The 22,869-nt window shown below is 42.6% G+C and overlaps 1 protein-coding gene across 1 annotated transcript; it reads right to left on the reverse strand.

Annotated features, from left to right (window-relative positions):
* Positions 1-1,897: 1,897 nt before the first annotated feature.
* On the reverse strand, positions 1,898-12,046 carry TREM1 (triggering receptor expressed on myeloid cells 1). The gene is made up of 4 exons (XM_025925160.2): positions 11,926-12,046; positions 8,301-8,654; positions 6,722-6,932; positions 1,898-2,268 (listed from the first exon to the last, which is right to left on the reverse strand). Exons 1-4 carry the CDS (start codon positions 11,972-11,974, stop codon positions 2,163-2,165), a joined length of 720 nt encoding a protein of 239 aa, XP_025780945.1. The 5' UTR covers positions 11,975-12,046; the 3' UTR covers positions 1,898-2,162.
* Between the last annotated feature and the right edge of the window lie 10,823 nt (positions 12,047-22,869).

The raw sequence follows: 22,869 nt of genomic DNA on the forward strand, positions 1-22,869 counted from the left end.
CGCGGGTCTTGAAACCATGAACTGTGAGATCATGACCTGAGCCAAAGTCAGACGCTTAACCAACTGAGCCACCCAGGCACCCCTGCCCATTTTTTCATTGGATTATTTATGGGTTTTTTGGTGTTGAGTCATGTAAGTTCTTTGTATATTTTGGATACTAACCTTTTATCAGATATGTCATTTGCAAATAATGACATTCAGTAGATGGCCTTTTAGTTTTGTTGGTTGTTTCCTTTGTTGTGAAGAAGCTTTTTATTGTGATATAGTCTCAATAGTTTATTTTTTGCTTTTATTTCCCCCCCCCCCCCCCCCGCCTCGGCTGATGTCAGAGAAATTATTGCCCGTGTATTCTTCTAGGGTTTTTTATGGTTTCAGGTCTCACATTTACGTCTTTAATCAATTTTGAATTTATTTTTGTGTATGGTATAAGAGAGTGGTCCAGTTTCATTCTTTTGCATGGAGCTGTCCAGTTTTCCCAGTACCATTTGTCGAAGAGACTGTCTTTTTCCCATTGCATATTCTTGCCTCTTGCCTCTTGCATAATCTTGTCAAAGATTAATTTACCATATAATTATGGGTTTATTTCTGGGCTTTCTATTTTGTTCCATTGACCTATGTATCTACTTTTGTGCCAGTACCATACTGTTTTGATTACTACAGCTTTGTAATATAGAAGTCAGGAATTGTGATGTGTCCAGTTTTGTTTTGTTTTGTTTTTTCAAGATTGCTTTGGCTGTTCAGGGTCTTTTGTGTCTCCGTACAAATTTTAGGATTGTTTGTTCTAGTTCTATGAAAAAGGCTGTTGGTGTTTAGATAGGGGTTACATTAAATCTGTAGCTTGCTTTGAGTAATATGGACACTTTAACAATATTTGTTCTCCCAAACCACAAGTATGGAATATCTTTCCATTTCTTTATGCCATCTTCAAATTCTTTCATCAATGTTTTATAGTTTTTAGAGTATAGGTTTTTCACCCCTGGTTACATTTATTCCTAGGTATCATTATTTTTGGTGCAATTGTAAACGGGATTATTTTCTTAATTTCTCCTTCTACTGCTTCATTATTAGTGTATAGGAAGACAATGGATTTCTGTGCATTGATTTTGTATCCTGGGACCTTACTAGATTCATTTATCAGTTCTAACAATTTTTTGTTGTTGGACTCTTTAGGGTCTTTTTATAGAGCGTATCACGTCATCTACATATAGTGAAAGTTTTATTTCTTTCTTACCATCTTGGATGCCTTTTATTTCTTTTTGTTGTCTGATTGCTGTGGCTAGGACTTCCAGTACTATGTCAAATAAAAACAGTGTGATTAGACATCCTTCTCTTGTTCCTGACCTTAGGGAGAAAGTTCTCAGTTTTCCCCCGTTGAGTATATTATTAGCTCTGGGGTGTTTATGTAAGGCCTTATTACGTTGAGGTATGTTTCTACTCACCTACGTTTTGGCCTTCATGGGTATGTTCTAAGGATCCAGAGATCAAATGTTCCCCTGACAATGCACCCAATCGACAAATGAGATTCTCTATAAGTCTTATGCTTTGGATCTTATCTCATCCCATACCTTCCCAGGATACAACCTTTTGGTTGACTTGGTTTCTCTATCCCAAATAAATAAGGAATTCTTACCATGGTGTCTTGTCTTCTCCTCATTCCATGGTTTTCAACCCCCCTCTCTGGAAGTATGGGAAAGGGCCACAGATGAAAAGAGAAATTCATGCACCTGATTCTAGAGGAGAGGAAGGCCCAGGGGCAGGGAGAACAGGATGCTTCTGTAGTGGGAGCTCCTTCCAGGTCAGGCCTAAATGTTATGGCCCAGGGCAAGAACAAGGGCAGAATTAGCAGCAGTGCCCTCTGTATACACCACACAACCCCCACAAGATAGCGACACTGAAGAGCATTGGACTCTGTCTTTATTTAAGGCAAATCTGGAGCCGCTGGTAGAATGGGCATGTTTGCAATCGAATCTTCTCTTCTGAGGGGACGAACTCACACACCCAAGGTTATTAGTGAATTAACCGAGCTGGGAAGGTGGGACCTGAGCCTTAGAGAAAACCTGTGTCACAGATTCAACTCCTGTCACTGTCCCTCCTTCCCTTCCTCCTCACACCCCTCCTCAGGCAAAATTGAGGTCAGAGGTTACTCTCATGGGTTCGCAGGCCTAGGGTCCAAATGACCTCTGTGTCACAGCCAACAGGACCGTGAAGACCAGGCTCTTGCTCAGGACTCCACACAACACGATAATGATGATGCTGGTCACAGAGACCCTGGGGGAAAGAAGAGACAATGAAGCTGCTACCACTGATGCACGCCTCACACTTGAGTGTTTACAAAAGTCCTTCACGCCCCTTCTCTTAGCTGCTTAGGTCCTCCCAGCACCTGTCCCCATACTGACCAGCCCTGTGCCTTTAGTGTGTCCCATTGCCTAAAACTGCTGACTAAAAATATATCTAGTAAAGAGCATAGGCCCATGTGCAGAAGAGGCTTGGGGTGGGATGGGGGGGAGGGGAGGGGAGGGCTGCCAGCTTGGGTTCCTCTTCCTCACTGAGATGCAGCAGAGAGCCAAGTTCCAGAAAAGAAACCTGGTTTCTAGTCTCAGCAGCAGAGCCTAGTTCCTTGGAGGGCCTCACTGCTCTGGCCTCTGTTTCCCCATCTGTAAACAGAAGCCGGTCCTCACCAAAATCCCACCATGATTTTTTACAGATTTTAACATAATGATTCTAAAACACTTGGGAGGGGCACCTGGGTACCTCAGTCTATTAAGCGACTTCAGCTCAGGTCATGATCTCATGGTTTGTGAGTTCGAGCCCCGCATCAGGCTCTGTGCTGACATCTCAGAGCCTGGAGCCTGATTCGAATTCTGTGTCTCCCTGTCTCTCTCTCTATGCCCCTCTCCCACTCGCGCTTACTGTCTCTCTCTCTCAAAAAATAAAAATAGGGGCGCCTGGGTGGCGCAGTCGGTTAAGCGTCCGACTTCAGCCAGGTCACGATCTCGCGGTACGTGAGTTCGAGCCCCGCGTCAGGCTCTGGGCTGATGGCTCAGAGCCTGGAGCCTGTTTCCGATTCTGTGTCTCCCTCTCTCTCTGCCCCTCCCCCGTTCATGCTCTGTCTCTCTCTGTCCCAAAAATAAATAAACGTTGGAAAAAAAAATTTAAAAAAAATTAAAAAATAAAAATAAAAAAATAAAAATAAACATTAAAATAAATACATAAATAAAAGTCCTGGAAAAGCATTAGTGGATACCATAAGAAGGAGATGCCCATGAGTGAGGAAACTTGACCTGTCTAGACAGACAGTGATATGGAAACGGATTACAGCACAGCTAATCTGCATAACGCACAGGGTCAAAAGAAGTAGGCGGCAGTGAAACAAACAGAAGCCCAGCTGTGGACCTAATGTGACGTACAAATTTAACATCTAAGGAAATTGGCAGCCCAGGAGGAAGTCAAGGATTGTTTAGGAACTAATCTTGGGGCATCTGGATCGCAATATGAAGAAAAAGTCATCTTTTCTACAATTTATAACATAACAGCAAAATACATCCCTCCCCCACCCCCACAAGAGGGACTAAAGATTTAAATAAAATGGGAAAAAAATAGCATCGAGGAAATAGCATCGAGCACATCAAGGAATAAAACAAAGCAATCGTTTAAACATCAACACATCTGCCCACGCAAAACTTAAAATCGAATGCGTGAACTCGCTGGCAAAGGGAGAAATGAGAGAATGGCCGTGGAAAGAGGCAGAGGCCCCTTTACGCTGCCAGGGGACTGGGAGCCTTCCTCCACCTGGAGCTACACCTCCCAGCGGATGGTCAGGTTCAGTCCCTGGTGGTTCCTCTGGGGCTCTGTGGCTGGCTGTTACAATAGCGCCCTCCTTGGTGCGGTGCAGCCCGCTGCTCAGCTGGGCTAACTGGGTGTTCAAGTCTCCTCTACCCTCCTAGCCCTATCACACTCTCATGCCCGGAGCGCCTGGAGGGCAACCACGCTTGAAGGCCAGCGCCCACCGCACCCCTTTCTGAGGCTGCACACAGACTGCCCGACCACTGTCCCCACCCCAGTGCCTGGGAATTCGTGTGCCCCTGGGCCGTGCCTGAGGGAAGACTGGGAATTCAGGAGTATAAATACTTCAGCTCCCGCAGCCCCTGATGTACGCAAGGCCCATGGGTTCCACCAGAAACCCCCTGCGGGACTGAGTCCCAGAGTTCCCCACTGTGGGACAGGGCGTGGTAATGACACCCTTGCTAGGCTTCCTTCTTTTTGCCTTTTTTGTGCTTCCTATATTTGTACAAGACCTTTCTCTTTGTCTGCTTCTGGGGAACGCACCCTAAGGCAGGGGGACAGTGTCTTCCCCTGAGATGCTCCCCCATCCGGCCCCAGATTGGAAGCTCACTTCTCCCATCACCTGGGCAAACAGCCTCCTGTACTAAATCATCTCTTCTTTCAAACAGTTCAAGGGCTCCTGCTTCCCTGGCTGGATTCTGACTGATAGAATGGTTTACATTAGTTAATAAAGTTAATAGAAGAGACGCAGCTTCTGGTAACAACATGGGCAAAAAGTATGCACTCTCAATTTCCATGCTGGAAAATCAAACTAATTTAAAAAGAAAACTGTTGGGTGGCTCAGTGGGTGAAGCATCCAACTCTTGATCTGGGCTCAGGTCACGATCTCAAGGTTTGTGAGTTCCAGCCCCTCATCCGGCTCTGTGCTGACAGCATGGAGCCTGCTTGGGATTCTCTCTCTCCCTCTCTCTCTACCCTGCCCCTGCTAGTGCTTTCTCTCTCTGTCTCTCTCTCTCAAAAATAAAGAAATAAACTTAAAAAGAAAAGAAAAGAAAAATATTCATTCTCACTAGATCGTGTATTTAGTCCCCAAAGGTTTAATAAGCACCTACTGTGTACCAAGCACTTAGGTTGGTACCAGCAAAACAACCATTAGGGGTGTGGGGAGGAAGGCAGTGCCTGTACCCTCCTGGAGCTCCTCGTGCATGGTAGGAGAGAGCTGAAAGCAGGTGTCAGTTCACATCCAATTTAGCAGGAATATTTTCCACATACTAAATCCTTATAGGCAAAGGATCCCCACAGTGATAACTGCTTCACTTATACAGTGTGGATCGCAACACAAAGTGCTTCCAATCTTTGGAGGACCATTTGGCAATATGGATACAGAGTGATATAAACTTTCACATTCTCTGAAGGGAATTTCTTTTGAATAAATCATTTAAAAGAAGAAAAAGGATGTCTGCAAAAATGTTCATCTCAGAGTTATCAATACTATCAAAAATGATGAGGTACCTGGGTGGCTCAGTCAGTTAAGCGTCTGACTTCGGCTCAGGTCATGATCTCACGGTCTGTGACTTTGAGCCCCCTGTTGGGCTCTGTGCTGACGCTCAGAGCCTGGAGCCTGCTTCGGACTCTGTCTCTGTCTCTTTCTCTCTGCCCCTCACCTGCTCACACTGTGTCTCTCTCTCTTAAAAATAAACATTAAAAAAAAAAGATGGGGTGCCTGGGTGGTTTAGTCGGTTGAGCATGCGACTTCAGCTCAGGTCATGATCTCGCAGTTTGTGAGTTCAAGTCCCACGCCTGGTTCTGTGCTGACAGCTCAGAGCCTGGAGCCTGCTTCAGATTCTCTGTCTCTCTCACTCTCTGCAGCTCCCTCGCTCATGCTCTGTCTCTTTCTATCTCTCAAAAATAAATAAATAAATAAATAAATAAATAAATAAATAAATAAGTGTTAAAAAAAATAAAAACAATCTCAGTGTCTATAGACAGACAAGTGAAGACATAAGCTCTGGCTTTTCCACTGATAGAAAAAGATGCATTTGTTGAGATGACAATCACAAAGTCTAGCAACATCAAAGAACAGTTTTAGCATGGAAAAATAATGGCAAGTTTGTAATTAGAATTACTGCCATGTTAAATATGTATGAACATGAAGAGAGACTAGAAAGAGAATGTGGAGTTCGGACGTGTTAGATCAGCAGGAATATTTCTCTGTTAATTCAATACTTAATGATAAACACATTCAAAGATAAATCTACATTGAATAATGAACTGTAAAGAGGGGCATGCATACAAAGCTAATGGTTCTTAGCTTTGCCTGCATATTAAGAAATCTCCTGAAGGTCTCATAAAAATACTGAGACCAGCCCCATCTCCAGAAATACTGATCTATTGGCCTACAGGAGGGCACATGCATCGGTATTAAACACAAATCAAAACAAAAGTAAACACTCCAGGTAATCCTAACACACAGCAGCCGCTGAGAGCAGTTGGGCTAGGTTCTGGCTTCCAGCTCCACATTTTCTAGCTTCCCTACTTCTGATTAGACAAGGAAACAAGCCAGAAAGGGTTTGTGACTCACCCAAAGTCACACAGCCAATCAATCTGGCTGGCACTGGAATCCAGGGGCCCTCGCTCTGAGTGCTTTCTCCACTACACCATTAGGCCCATGGAGTTGGCTGAGACCCATGGGAATTGAGCAAAGATACCCTTTCCCTCTTCTTACTCCTCTAGTGTGCAAGGAAACAGGTGAACTGGGGAGAGTGGCAGCCACTCCAACAGCCTCCTGCCCACTCTAGCACCACTTGCTTCCTCCCCGAGGAAGTTTCACCAGACTTAGGGGACTCAGGTCTGTGCCTGCCCACCCCTGTCCCCCATCCATCACTCTCCACATCTTCTCAAGCACACGAACTCGGAATCAAACCAGGGGCCCAGAGACCTGAAAACATAGCTGGTGACATCTGTCACATTTGTGATGTTGACTCCAAAGCCAGGAGAGGAGAAGTCAACAGTTGATTTGGGCGGGAGTTTGGTCACAGTCCTGGGTCTGTCAACGAGTGTGCCCTGGGCTCTGGTGGTGGTAGGAGGAAAGGTGGAAATCTGCAGTTTCCGAGTATGATTCTCATCCAAGGCAGTGGTGTTTAAAGGATCTGCAAGAAAGCACATTGGATAAACAGATGGATAAATTGATGAATGAATTGTCAGGAAGTGGGTGGGTGGAAGGAAGGAAAGAAGGAACGAAGGAAGGATGGGAGGAAGGAAGGAAGGACGTAAGGAAGGAGGGAGAGATGGCAGGGTAAATGAAACTGAGGAGGGAAATGAACATGGCCATTCATGAAGCAAGTTTTGCTTTTGCTAAGATTAAAGAATTAGTGTGAGGTCAGCGTGGGTCAGAGACATGAAAAAGGAAAGAAGGAAGGAAGAAAGAGAAGAATAGAAAGAGGGAGAGGAGAGGAGGGAGGGAGGAGGGTATGGAGGGAGAGAGAGGGAACGAAGGGAACTGTCAAGCTACTCCTGTCATTGCAATTGCACTTGCCTGCCTTCACTGGTCCATCTGCCTCCACCTTCTTCAAGAATAATTCCCCAATTACTTGACCTTATACCATTCTCTGCCTTGCAATCACCAGAACCTGTAGCGTATTGCTTTTCAAATTATCTTTTATTAATAGATTGCATATGAACTTTGCATTCCTTAGGCTTAGGATTCCCCAGGTGTTAAGAACTAGAACCTTCCTCCCTTTCCTCTCCTTCCTTAATTTCTCCAGTTAACATCTACCGAGGCCCTACTGTGTGCCAGGCACTACATTAGTTGCTAGGGATACAGAGCTGAGAAAGGCACAGGCCATTTTCTCACGGTGCTCAGAGATGAGCATGGGAGGCAGATAAGTAAGCTGGCCACTACTATCCAGTGAGACCGCATCACCTATGAGAGGGGACCCAAGGTGAGCTCTGGAGCTTTGCTACCCAAAATGGGAGCCATAGGCCAGCCTTAGTGGCAGCATCACCAGTGAGAAGATCAGAAATGCTCAATCTAGGTCCTGCCCTAGACCTATGGTGTCAGAGACTGCTCTTTTGAAATAAGATCCCCAGGTGGCTTGTGCACACAGTAAAGTTTGAGAAGCACTGCTTTGGAAGCACACAGGAAGGCCATCAGATGCACCCTTGGGAAGGAAATAGCAGATCACAGAGGCTTTCCAAAGAAATGACTTCCACGTGGGGACCTACGGAATGAGACTAAGTTATCCAAGTCTACCACTCATCTTTCACTGTACCCCACTTCCTACAATAGCACCCCAAATTAAGCTCTGCTACCCCAAGAGGAATCTCATACATAGAAGGCCCTTCTTACTATTGGACCAAATGCCTTTCAGAGACCTCAGATGAGAGACAAGGAACTTCTGGGAGAAGCCAAGATGCTAGAAATCCTAAGCCATGACCCTGTTGGTGCTACCACCACCACCCATACCCCCACCTGCCCTGGCTTTCCCCATCCTCTTACCCCCCTCCAGGTCACTTACCCTTGATCACCACCACGTGGAAAAGGGGGGACAGGACATCCGGCTCTTTGGAAAGGTAGTAGATCACACACCGATACAATCCTGAATCCTCCACTTGAAGATTGGTCATTTGGACGTGCAGGATGGCCTCACTGGGGATGTCTTCTAGGAAGTACCTGCCCTCCCGGACTTGACTAGGATTGCCTGAAGTACTCGTTGTTAAGGCCAGCGTCACAGGCTTCCTTCCATCTATCAGCTTCTGCCAAGCTTTCTGGCTGTAGGAGTACTTCTCGGTGGAGAAGGGACAATTTACATTCAGGGTCTCCCCCTCTTTTATAAATTTTTCTTCTTTTGATTCATTTTCAGCTTGGAGTTCTGTAAGCAGGGAAGCAGAGTTAGACCCTGTGAGGAATCCTCTTTTTCGGGTTCAACTACTCATTTTTCAGATAAGACCCTCAAGGCCTACAGAGAACATGCAACCTTCCCTGCGAGCCACATTAGACTCCAGATCTTTTTACTGTGAGTAATTTTTCTTTTACTCCAAGAGCTAGACTGCATGGTGTTATGCAAACTTTCATAAATGATTGGTTTTGAGAGGAAAAAAATGCCTGATTGGAGATGGAACATGAGACATGTGCCAAGACCATGCACTACAGGGGTATGACAGAAGGGAAGATCATAGAGAAGGACATACAAGGTGATGAGTGGACGTGAAGGCATGATACTAGCTGAGAGTGATTCCTCCAAACAGCTAGGGGAACTGCATCTAAGTAGAGGACAGAGATCAATTCTGGTCTGGTCTAAGGAAGCTTTGCCAACAGGAGGGCCAAGTTGAGTGGAAATAGGAAGATCCAGATCTATGTTTTTGGCTGGACACAACAGGGTTCTGTAACTTTACTGGGGGTCTATGGTTTATCCACTCAAGCCTGGGTTCCTTTCTTCTTTAGAACACCAAGTAATGGGCTGGACAGTAATGTTGGGTCACGCTGTGGGTCAGGCTACCACTACCTACAATTACTACTGCTTTTATTAATACTACCGCACGCACACACACTCAAATCCTCAGGCAATAGCTCTGAGAATGCCCATTGAAAAATGCCAACAGCTGCCCCTTTGATGGAGTGCCTGGGCTATCATCACAGCCCACCTGTATGTTCATCCCAGCGTGGGCCAAGAGTTCCAGCGGGCCCTCCGCCTTACCTTAAGAAGACTCAACTCAGAGACTCCTGGGGATTTTGAAAATGAAACCAGGCCAATTCTTCTGGGACCAGACTGCAGTTCCTAAGGAAACCTCAAAAGCAAGCTCCCTGGAAAGTCCCATGAACTCTGGTCAGAAATGTCCCTCCAAGAAACAGGCAAGGGGGCTGGTTAACTCATTCATCAATGCGTGGCTGAGAGCCTGCTGTGTGCCAGGCACTGTGCTGAGCTCTGAGGAAGATACACACCTCCTCTGTCCACCCTCTGTAACATTAATGTAAGAGGTTATAGATAAATTATTTGCCAACTGCCTGGACAAGGTGGATGCTATGCTCTGAATGTGTGTGTCCCCCACCTCCCCAAATTCATATGTTGAAATCCAAGCCCCCAAGGTGACGGTGTTAGGAGATGATTAGGTCATGATTAATCCCATGAACGGGATTAGTGCCCTTATCAAAGAGGCTCCAGAGAGCTCCCTCGTCCCCTCCACCCTGTGAGGACATAGTGAGAAGTCCAAAGTCTACCACCCGGAAGAAGGCCGTCACCAAAACCCGACCAGACAGGCAGCATGATCTTGACCTTCCAGCCTTCAGACTGTGAGAAATAAGTACCTGTTGCTTATAAGCCACCCAGTCTGTGGTATTTTGTTAGAGTAGCTCAAACAGACGAAGAGAGTGGGAGTTACAGGAGTCTGAGATTATGCACGAATTTGCCTGTCCTTTGTGAGAGGAGACAGTAAGGAATCAGTGCTGGAGTGCTATGTGTGCACCATGTCTTATACCACTGTGAGAAAGGAATACCTGATGTTAATAACGAAGAACAAATAACAAAGAACAAATACCTTTTATTACTAAGTGTTTAAAAGTACTATCTTGTTTCATCTCCCTGGCTTCATCACTGAAGCTTCAAAATGGATAGGGTTGATACCTGTCATTATTCCTATTTCATAGATAAGAAAATTGAGGCACAGAAAGGTGATTTCATAACCCAGAGGTTATTAAGTGATTCACCCAAAGTTCCACAGTAGAAAGTGGTAGAGTCAGGATTCAAGCCTGAATAGTCTGACCCTAGACTTAGGTCCAAACCTCGGAGCTAGGTTGGCCAAGGAAGCTGTCTGGTTGGGATGAGAGCAGTCTCAGCCAACACCTGAATAGGTACCTAGCAATTCTGCTCTTTAGGATACTGGAGCTAGATGGAGTTTTTAGGTCACCCCCAACCCACCCCGATAGGACACAATGACATATACAGGGCTGGTTTTCTCCCACACAAATACACAAGCGTCAACCCTCCATCTCCTCCCAGTTCTCCTTTGGAGAAACATGAATATGACACAAGGGAATGAGAACCAAACTCTTGTCTGCCCATCTAGGTTATCACCCCAGCTTTGAGCAGATGCAGCATGCCGTGTATGTGCAGGCTCTGCATGGTGAGTGTCTGTGACCTTGCTCAAAGTAGTTGGTTCCTGAAAAACACCCTTTCCTTATAATCTTTCCAAGGCAAAGCCTTCTTTTCCTTGCCGTTGACATTTTCCCTCTCTCTGGTTTTATCCCAATTTATTCATAAGGATTGAGGTGGAGGGCAACTGAAGCCCCAAATGCTTTCGTCTTTAGTGAAAGCATGAGCTGTACCACAAGAGAAGTGAGGGTGTGGTGATGGGGCAAACCCACCAAGTTAGGGCAACAATACCCTCCAACACCAGTAGACAGCAGCCACCTGTGGTTACAGCTCCCATGAAAATGGGCACCAGGCCCCTTCTCTTCACTTCTGTTCTGCTATGCCTCAGCAATAGCAGATTTCCCAGCCCATAGGTGGCCCCTGGGAAATATTTGTTTAATTAATTATGTCTTTTAGGGTTAATAGATGGTCAACATCAGGGGCGCCTGGGTGGCTCAGTCAGTTAAGCGACCAACTCTTGGTTTCAGTTTGGGTCATGATCTCGTGATTCATGGGCTTGAGCCCCATGAGCTCTGCCAGTGCAGAGCCTGCTTGGGACTCTCTCTCTCCCTCTGTCTCTGCCCCTCCCCTGCTCATGGTCTCTCTCTCTCTCTTTCAAAATAAATAAAACTTAAAAAAAAATAGATGGTCAACATCAAAAGCATCATGAGGGACTATAAAAAACAAAAGCTTCAAACTCAAACATTATTTCAGATCATGTCAAATTTAGGTTTGCTCTATCATTTTCCCATCCAGGGTTTTGCATATCTCTGACAACATCAAAACACACAGATAGCCCGTTTCCCTAATTCACCCCTTTTATTTCTGTTCTCAGGCCCTCTATATTCTCCCGATTCTGTTAAGTTTGGGCAGAGAAACCCAGTCTGGCATGTCTACCGGTTGACTCTATCCTGGGTGGCCACTTCCCCTGGAGCTTCCAAAGAAAAGGGAAGCTTTTTCTGTGGTGGGATCCCCAAGGTTCTGGGCAGAAGCCTTACCGGGTTCTTCACCTTACCTGAGATGAAGACCATCCACAGCAGCCCCCAGAGCCCAGCCTTCTTCATCCTTCATGTGTACCAACCCCAACAGCCACGGTGGTGCCTGGGACATTCTGACCTAGAGGCTCCAGAAAGTTGCACAACAGGATATGAAGCCATTACTGGGAGGTACTGAGGTTGATGCTCTGTTTCCGTCACTGGTTGCCTTGGTTCCAAACGTCAAGGACAACACAGGAATCCAGAGACAGGGCTCAAGTCTCAGGCTTCTCTGAATCCCAGCTTCCTGTTCTCGGGGTATATTGACAATTGCCTTTTCAGCCAATCTTACAAAATTTTAGTGAGAATAATACTTGCTGTAAGCAAAAGTAAGGTGTCACTATTATCAGGGAACTAGAGGGCCACCTTGCTCTCTCGAGGCCGGGTCTCCATCCCATCCAGTTCAATGTAGATAAGTGCACCACGTACATGGAGGGGTGGGTTTGGGATAATAATGCCTCACTTTTAGGGCTATTATGAGGATGAAATGGGGTCCCTATGAAAAGTGCCCAATACTGTACCTAATGCACATGTTTTTCTACATCCTGTCTTTACTCACCCCCACCCTGATTCCCTTGGCTTTTTCTGACTGGAGGCTCACCCCCTCTCCTCCTGGTTGTCCCACACCCTGCACTTGCCCTCAGCCCCCTGTCACAGACGTGGCCTCGGAGCTCATGTAAGTGTAGGAAACCCCAGAAATGATTGGAGAGGACATGGCCGCTATTAAACAAGAATAGACTTAGATTTTTTTTTTTTTTTAACAGAAACAGGATATAGGACAAGACAGTGATGGAAGAAGGAAAAATTCAACAGTTGTCATACTAGAAACAATAAAAGGCAAATTTCATGTTGTGGAAAATCTAATCAATAACAGAAAAGAGTCACTTCAGAAATACACCCAAATGTGAGATGAATATAGACATTTTGAAGAGCTCAGAAATACGTTACAGGGAGAGTCCTAGAAATCCAATAAATTGTCTACAAATAAGAGATGCTCCTGAATTATTATATGGAACAGTGAGTCATAAATGAGGATGTATATAAATACTTTCAGCACAGTATAGCAACTACACTCAAGAATGCCATATTGCATATTCAGAAGTTGCTAAGAAAAGAGATCTGAAAATTCTCATCACACACAAAAGATTCTGTAACTGTGTATGGTGACGTATGTTAACTAGACTTACCATGCTGATCATTTTGCAATAATACAAATATTGAATTATTATATTGTATGCTTGAAACTAATATAATGTTATATGTCAATGATACCTCAATTAAAAAAAAACACTTGCTAGATCTGAAAAGAAATCTGGAATTGGAGATTGAAAGTCCAACAAAGACAAGGAAAAAATTCATGAAGGGAGACCAAGGAAGCTTTCAGGTGAAAACTTTTAATTTCAATAAAAAGGTTTTTTGCAACATGGAACTCTGGGAACTCTGAAATACAGTAGGGAACTTCCTCAGAAAGTTAAAAATAGAATTACCCTAAGACTCTGCAATTGCATATCTACTAGGTACTTACCGAAATAATACCTTTGGGTATTGTACCCAAAGGATACAAAAATACAAATTCGAGGGGGCACATGCACACCAATATTTAGCAGCACTATCGACAATAGCCAAACTATAGAAAGAGCCCAGATGTCCATCGACTAATGAATGGATAAAGATGTGCATTGTGTATACATACGCGATGGAATACTACTCGGCAATCAAAAAGAACGAAATCTTGTCATTTGCAACTCCGTGGATGGACCTAGCGAGTATAATGCTAAGCAAAATAAGTCAGTCAGAGAAAGACAAATGCCATATGATTTCACTCATATATGGAATGTAAGAAACAAAACAGATGAACGTAGGGGGGTAAGAAAGAGAGAGGCAGAAAACAGACTGTCAACTATAGAAAACAGAGTGCTGCTGGATGGGAGGTGGGCAGGGGGGTGGGTTACATGGGTGATGGGGAGTAAGGCATACACTTGTGATGAGCACCAGGTGTGGTGTCGAAGGGTGGAATCCCTATCTTGTACACCTGAAACTACTAATACACTGTATGTGAACTAACTGGAATTTAAATAAAAACTTGAAAAATAAATAAATAAAAAGATTCCTGCAGCTAAACAAAGAGGGGAAAAAACACCTTGATTCCTTCAAAAGAACTGAAATGAGCAGGACTCAGGCTTCTTTTCTAAGCAACAAATTCTAAGAGGCAGTGGGATGATGTGTAAAGAACATTAGGACTAGAATTTTATGCCCACACTGATTGCTATTCGAGTATAAAAACAACTAAGAGGTACGGTTATGTCTGCAAATTAAGAAAAAAATCCAAGGTTAACTTTGACTTTTTTTTTTAATGTTTATTTTTGAGAGAAACAGAGAAAGAAAGAGAGAGTGCAAGCAGGGGCAGGGCAAAGAGAGAGGGAGACACAGAATCCGAAGCAGGCTCCAGGCTCTGAGCTGTCAGCATGGAGCCCGACATGGGGCTCAAACTCAAACTGTGAGACCATGATCTGAGCCGAAGTCAGAGGCTTAACCGACTGAGCCACCCAGGTGCCCCAACAAACTGCTTAATGTAGTAATTTCTAAAATATGCATAATAATAGGGACACTGAAATCATATTATGACACCCTGCAAAGATTATTGTACTTAAGGTTTTACTAAAGTTCCTTCTATTTCTTGTTCTATAAATAATATCAGGATCCAGTCTTCAGACTGTGCTTGGATTGAAATCTGCCAGACCCACTGTTTGTTTTACTCCTTCTGACCACAAGGAGGAAAAGTAGATGGAGGTTTTGAAATTTTCTGACTCAGAGAGGAGCCTATGTGATTTTTTACAGGGATGAGTCAGATTAGTACAGTTCATTTAACGAATCCCTTTTCTTACAACAAATTCCACACTTAAATAAATAACACAACACTTTCTAATTTTTTGTGTCTTTACATACTTTGTTTTGTGAGTCAATTTCCTACGAGATTAAGAGAGAATTTTTTTTCAGTGGTATTAGTTTTTGCTTCGTGTACGTTGAGGCTTTGTTATTTGCTGTGCGTACATTTCAGATCATTAAATCTTCTGGGTGGATTGATGCTTTTATCATTATACAGCATCTATCTGTAGATATTCTCTTTTCTCTGAAGTCTACTTTAATCAGATATAAATATAGCCCCTCCTGCTTTCTTAAAACTTCGTGTTGAGGCGCCTGGGTGGCTCAGTAGGTTGGGCATCCGACTTTGGCTGAGGTTATGATCTCACAGTTCGTGGGTTCCAGCCCCACGTTGGGCTCTGTGCTCAGAGCCTGGAGCCTGCTTCGGATTCTGTGTCTCCCTCTCTGTCTGCACCTCCCCTGCTCACACTGGGTCTCTCAAAAATGAATAAACGTTAAAAAAATTTTTTTTTCACTTCATGTTGGCATGGTATAGTTTTTCCATTCTTTTTCTTTCAACTTACTTGATTATTGACTTTGAAGGGAGTTTTTTATAAGCAGTATCCGGTAATTATGATCTCTCCACTCTGTCGATCTCTGTCTTTTGAGGGGCATATTTCGAAAGTTTAAATTTAAGGTAATTGGGGTACCTGGGTGGCTCAGTCTGTTGAGCGTCTGACTCTTGGTTTCAGCTCAGGTCATGATCTCTCGGCTCATGAGTTGGAGCCCCACATCAGGCTCTGCTCTGACAATGTGGAGCCTGCTTGGAATTCTCTCTCCCTCTCTCTGCCCCTCCCTCACTGGTGCTGTCTCTGTCTCTCTCAAAATAAATAAATAAAACTCAAAAAAAATAATAAATTTAAGGTAATTATTGATATGTTAGCTCTTTAGGACTTGCTTTCTATTTCTTTCCTGTTGGTTCTCATTCTTCTGTTTTCCGTGGGGGAACCTCTCTGTAAACAGCCCGAGGAGGATTTCTAACTAGCCCTGACGATCACAAGAAGCAGTTTGCTCCTTTACACCATCCTAACTGAAGGTAGCACCCGAGAGCACTTAATGAGAATAAAATCTTTCTCTGCCTGTCCTGTCTGTTCGTTTTGTGCATTTGAGGTAAACATAACGTAAATATCCTCTACTCCTCTATCCCTAAGTTTTCTGAATGGTTGGATGACCCAAAGTATTTTTTAAACAATTAAAAAAAATTTTTTAACATTTATTCATTTTTGAGAGACAGAAAGAGACAGAGCATGAGCAGGGGAAGGATAGAGAGAGAGGGAGACACAGAATCTGAAGCAGGTTCCAGACTCTGAGCTGTCAGCACAGAACCTGACACTGGGCTCGAACTCATGGACTGTGAGATCATGACCTGATCCGAAGTCGGATGTTCAATCAACTGAGCCACCCAGGTGCCCCAACATGGAGAATTTTTAATTCTCAAACTAGCTTTCCCATCAGGCTGCTATCTCTTAAGGCTTCTCATTTAATCATCTTGGGACTTGTGACTTGGGGTTTCTTTTCATTTCACTGAAGCTGAGTCAAAAGTTTGCTTTCACACTTAATCCTTTGGCAGCCAGAGCACCAGGAAGGTTTATTTTTAAGGTACTGTGAGCTTTTTTCTATTTCCTTGTCAAACATTATTTTCAACACTATCACGAAAGCCTGTACAAATATTATTCTGGTTTTTTTTTTCTTCACCAAGTGGCCAAAGTCAATATGTCCCAATCATCATGATGGGGTAAGGTAGCAGTTTCTTTCTTCATATGGATTGGTTAAGTGCATATCTGTTCTAACCTAGCTGGAATATATGTGTGACATTTTTAAACAATGAGATGATGCTTATCTTCTTTTCTGGCTCAAAAGAGGGCTCCACGGGGTCTAGGACACAGATCTCTCAGATCTGGTGCTGGTGTCTCTAAGAAGGCTCAATGAGACTTTTACTGGGAGTGGAAAAATCCCTGGGATTTTTCACTGGGACCAATTGTGGCCACTGGAACCACGGCCCTTGCCCTGATGAAATGCATTGCTGTGCGACACTCAGAGGAGTAGGATGCAAATATCCTGTCCCCTCCTTCAGTCCCCCAGTCTCCCTCCAGCCTCCCTACTGACAAAGCACAACAGGGAACTAGCAGCTAAAGAAGTCTACTTTCAGAATCTCAGCTCAGACCAGAGAGAGATTTAATCTGGGAGACGATTGTTGAATAGCCAGCTTGCTCATAATGAACAAACAAGCCTCCCCCGGGTCATGGCATGGGAATCTTTCATGAGACTTGCTGACAGTGACTTTGAGTGGAGAACAGCCTTAGACGTGAAAACTCTTCTGCCCGCTCTGAAAACACACATACAATTAAATGTGAACATTTTTTTAACTCTGGGTGAAAAAAAATCAACCTCTATGTAGCACTCATTATTTTGTAAAGAAAAAGCCATTCTAGTTCTTCCTGAATACAATAAGATACTCAGCTTTTTGAGACTCAATTTGTCTTAATAAACTGACTGCTATTTCATTTTTGATGTTCACATAGTGACAGTTTGACCACTTGTGTGTGTTTGGGGGGGGGGGGGATGCTTTAAGCTGGCTTTTGTGCCTTTTACCACCACACAGGATGTGAAATACATCCTCACTTGACAACACCAAGGTGGCACAGGCCAATCTTGAGTTCTCTCTTCCCAAACATGGAGTCAACCACCCTCCAAAAAGCTGAGAAGGCTTTAAGAGGAGAATAATATTAGGAACCAATATCTGGGACCAAGTAAAAACTATTAGTTGTTTCTCATGAGTATTATTATTACTGATGCAATCTTGCTTTATTTATTTTTTAATATTTTTTCAGGTTTTTATTTATTTATTTTGAGAGAGAGACAGAGAAAATGAGAGAGGAGCAGAAAGAGAGAGCGAGAGAGAGAATCACAAACAGGCTCCACACTGTTAGCTTGAAGCCCAATGAAGGGCTCAAACTCACAAACCATGAGATCATGACCTGAGCAAAACCAAGAGTCAGACACTTAACTGACTGAGCCACCCAGGTGCCCCTGATGCAATCCTGCTTTAAGCCACTTCAGAGGAAGAGCCAGAAAATACTTTTTTTAAAAAAAAGGATTAATAATTTTTAAACTTCCCATAAAGAAAATCCCAGGACCAGATGACTTCCCTGGTGAATTCTACCAACCATTTAAAGAAGAGTTAACACCAATCTTTCACAAACTCTTCCAAAATATAGACAAGCAGGAACACTTCTCAACTAATCCTTTTTTTTAAAATGCATTTTTACATTTCTTTATTTTTGAGAGACAGAGCATGAGCAGGGAATGGGCAGAGAGAGAGGGAGACAGAATCTGAAGCAGTCTCCAGGCTCTGAGCTGTCAGCACATAGCCGGACACAGGACTCAAACCCAAAACTGTTAGATCATGACCTGAGCCAAAGTCGGATGCCTAACCAACTGAGCCACCCAGGCGCCCCTCTTCTCAATTAATTCTATGAGGCCAGTACTACCCTGATACCAAAACCAGACAAAGACATTACAAGAAAACTATAGACCAATATCTCTTATGAATATAGACATAAAAGTCCTCAACAAAACACAACCAAATTGAATGCAACAACATATAAAAGAGAATTATACAACATGACCAAGCAGAATGTATTCCAGGGATGCAAGATTGGTTTAACATACGAAAATCAGCTAATGTAATACACCATGTAATAGAATAAAGGAGAAAAAAAAACCACTTGGTCATCTTAACAGATGCAGAAAAAGCATTTGATAAAATCGAGCACCTTTTCAGGATAAAATAAGAAACCCTCAATAAATTAGAATAAGAAAGGAATTTCCTAGGGGTGCCTAGGTGGCTCAGTCAGTTAAGTGTCTGACTCTTGGTTTCAGCTAAGTCATGATCTCACAGTTCGTGAGTTTGAGCTACATATTGGGCTCTGAACTGACAGTACAAAGCCTGCTTGAGATTCTCTCTCTCTCCCTCTCTCTCTGCCCCTCCTCTGCTGATGCATGTTCTCTCTCTCTCTCTCTCAGAATACATAAATAAACTTAAAAAAAATTTTTTTAAAGAAGGAAATTTCCTCAAGTTACTAAAGGGCATCTATGAAAAACCCATGACTGATAGATACCATATTTAATGGTGAAAGACTAAAGCTTTCTTCTTAAGATCAGGAATAAGACAAGGATGCTTCTCTTGCTAATTCTATCCAATACTGTACTAGAGATTCTAGCCAGGGCAATTAGGCAAGAAAATGAAATAAAAGACATTCATATTAGAAAAAAATGAGGTAAAACTATATCTATTCACAAATGACCGGATCTTCTACATAGAAAATTCCAAGGAATCAAAAAAAAAAAAAAAAAAAAAAAAGAAGGAAAGAAAGAAAGAAAGAAGCACTAGTAAACAATTTCAGCAAAGCTTCAGGATACAAGATCATTATACAAAATTCACTAGTATTTCTACACACTAGCAATGAACAATCTGAAATTGAACTTAAGAAAACAATTCCTTTATGATAACATCCAGGAGTATAAATATTTAGGAATAAATTTAACAAAAGAAAGGCAAGACTTGTACACTGAAAACTTCAAAAATGTTGAAAAAAATTTTCATCAGAATAAATGGAAAGACATCCTTATTCATAGATTGGAAGACTTCACATAATTAAAATGACAATATTCCCCCAATTTATCTACAGATTAAATGAAATCCCTGTCAAAATTCTAACTTTCTTTTTTCAGAAACTGACAGCAAGTATATAAATATGTACACATAAATCAATAGGTTAGAATTGATGGTGTAGCAGTAAGCCCAGACATCTGTGATCAGTTGATTTTCAACAAGAGTGATAAGACAATTCAATAGGGAAATGGTAGTCTTTCAATTGGTTTGCAAAAGTGCAAATTTGAACCCCTTCTTCACACCATATACAAAACTTAACTCAAAATGAATCAAAGATGTAAATGTGAGAGCTAAAGATATAAAACTTTTTTTGAAGGAAACAAAGGAATAGAGGCACCTGGGTGACTCAGTCGGTTAAGCATCCAACTGGATTTTGGCTCAGGTCATGCATGATCTCATGGTCCATGGGATCGAACATGATCTCATGGTCTGTGAGTTCGAGTCCCGTGTCGGGCTCTGTGCTGACAGCTCAGAACCTGGAGCCTGTTTCGGATTCTGTGTCTCCTTCTCTCTCTGCCCTTCCCCTGCTTGCACTCTGTCTCTCTCTCTCTTTCTCTCTCTCTTTCAAAAATAAATAAAACATTAAAAAAAAAGATTAATGGCAAAGACGAAGCCAAACCCAACAGAAAATAGAATATATAATCCTGAAATGCACTTTTAGATGTATCCAAATCCACTTGAACTTTACTGTCATTTTCTATTGAATCTTGATATAAAATCACATTAATTAGATTTCTGTCTTTCATGATCTCTTTTTCTTGCTTTTAAAAAACATTTTCTTAATCTTAAAACATGTCACATATTGTGCTGCCATCCCATGTTTGAATTATACTTGTGCCAAACATAAGGTAACGTTAGGATGCTTCACAAATTCTTGGTCTCTCTTCTTTCCTGGCACATTGTGGGATTGCAGTGCCCAGTGCCCTTTGAAGCAAGTATGGCATGTGATTTGCTTTGGCCAATGAATTATGAGCAAAAACCATACATATCAGTTGGAATGAGGCTTTAAGAGTCAGCACAGAATTCACCACATTTCCTTTTCCTCTAAAGTGGTTGTAGAAGCTTCTATCCACCAGCTCTCTACTGTGGATAATGTCCACTATAGATTTATTTCCTTACTTTTCCATCTTGCATTTTAGGAAGAAGCAGCATGTTTATATTTTGACAAGTATACATAGGTATAGAACTTGTGGGAACTGTACGAAGACTGTACTTTTTTAATTAAAAATTAAAATCCATTCTTTATTCCATTGGTCAAAAGTACGTATGTGTATATGTCTTTGTATATGTGCATTATATATATAATATATATTAGATCTTTAATTTGGATTCAATCCCTAAAATATACTAGTATTATTTTCTTTGACCACAATCCATTTTAATTTTGAACTTTAGTTTCCTTAAAAATATTTAGATAGGGGTGCCTGGGTGGCTCAGTTGGTTGAGCATACAACTCTTGAGTTCAGCTCAGGTAATGATCTCACAGTTCATGGGTTCAAGTCCCACATTGAGCTCTGTGCTAGCAGTGTGGAGCCTGCTTGGCATTCTCTCTCCCTCTCTCTCTGCCCTTCCCCACCCCTCAAAATAAATAAATAAACTTAAAAAATTTTTAGATAGAAGTATTCACTTTCACAATATTGCATTAGTCCAAACTTTATTAATAAATGGGGACGCCTGGGTGGCTCAGTTGGTTAAGTGTCCGACTTCAGCTCAGGTCATGATCTTGTGGTTTGTGAGTTCGAGCCCCATGTTGGGCTCTGAGCTGTCAGCATTCAGATTCTGTGTCTCCCTCTCTCTCTGCCCCTCCCCTGCTCATGCTCTGTCTCTCTCTCTCTCTATCAAAAATAAATAAACATTAAAAAAAATTTTTTTAAATAAGTTCATAAGATATGACTAGATTATTATTAACAATCAATTCAATTATATGGAGGATTATTATAGAAATACTATGTTTTTGAAACTTTACTGAAAGGTCCAAGTAGAATGATAGCACTGTGCTACACAATTCTCAATTTTACATAGATGATAAGAAACAATTTATATGGACACTAGTTATTTATACAGTAACCAGTCTGACAATGGCAACTTTAAACTTTTTTTATAAAATAATTATGTCAGAAACCTTCAGCCGTGTAAGTTTTAGTGCATTCCACAGTAACTGCACTATTATCAAATAAAAGGAACACAAACTCACTTGTTTTAAAGGAATAAAGTTTTTTTATTTTATTTTTGAGACAGAGTGCGAGTAGGGGAGGGGCAGAGAAGGAGACACAGAATCCAAAGCAGGCTCCAGGCTCTGAGCTGTCAGCACAGAGCCCAACACGGGGCTCGAACCCACGAACCGTGAAGTCATGACCTGAGCCAAAGTTGGACGCTTCCCGGACTGAGCCACCCAGGTGCCCCAAAAGGAGTAAAGTTTTAAAAATTAGGTTAAAATTTTCCAAACTCACATTTTTTTTGCAGGGGTTGGGGTAGAGATCCAAAAACAAAACAAAACCCCTCAGGTCACAGCCTGGTATAAAGCTGAAGTCACCACTAGGGGAAGCAATTCTTAGCTGAATTGTTCTTACCCACCCCTTTGAGCTCTCCACATCCTAGGCATAAACAACTTGAGAGGCAATATGTGAAGATGTACTGGCTGACAATTTTCTAGAGCTATGAAAAGTCGGTAAGCCACAGACACCGGCTATCATCAACCAGGCAACATAAACAAAAAGAAACCAACATCTTAGCATATTGCTGAGAAATTAAAGAGCCCAGAACAGAGAGGAAGCAGCCACCACTTATGAAGAACATTAAATGGCAAACTTCTCAGCTGCAGTAATGCAAGCCAGAAGGCAATGGAATAAAATCACCAAAACGTTGGGAAAAATAACTTACACTAAAATTGTATACCTAACAAAACTCTCAAGAGTGACAGCTGTTTTTGTTAAGATTGGGTTCAGCTATAAGAATAGAGAAACTCGGGGCACCTGGGTGGCTCAGTCGGTTAAGCGTCCAACTCTTGATTTCAATCTTATGGTTCGGTTCGTGAGATTAAGCCCTGTGTCGGACTCTGTGCTGACAGTGCAGAGCCTGCTTGGGACTCTCTCTCTGCCCCTCCCCTGTGCATGTGTTCTCTCTCTCTCTCTCTCTCTCTCTCTCTCTCTCTCTCTCTCAAAACAAATAAACTTAAAAAAAAAAACCCTCCAAATAACAGTGTTTAACCCAACTTAGAGATTTATTCCCATCTCAGGTAATAAGACAGCTATGCTGTCTCAGAGATGGATGGGGATTGTGCTCCCCAAACTTTTCAGGCCTCGTGTTTCCTCCAGCTCAATGTGCTGCC

This window comes from Puma concolor, chromosome B2, assembly GCF_028749965.1.
Source record: "Puma concolor isolate L17-30 chromosome B2, mPumCon1.1.hap2, whole genome shotgun sequence".
Taxonomy (NCBI): Eukaryota; Metazoa; Chordata; class Mammalia; order Carnivora; family Felidae; genus Puma; species Puma concolor.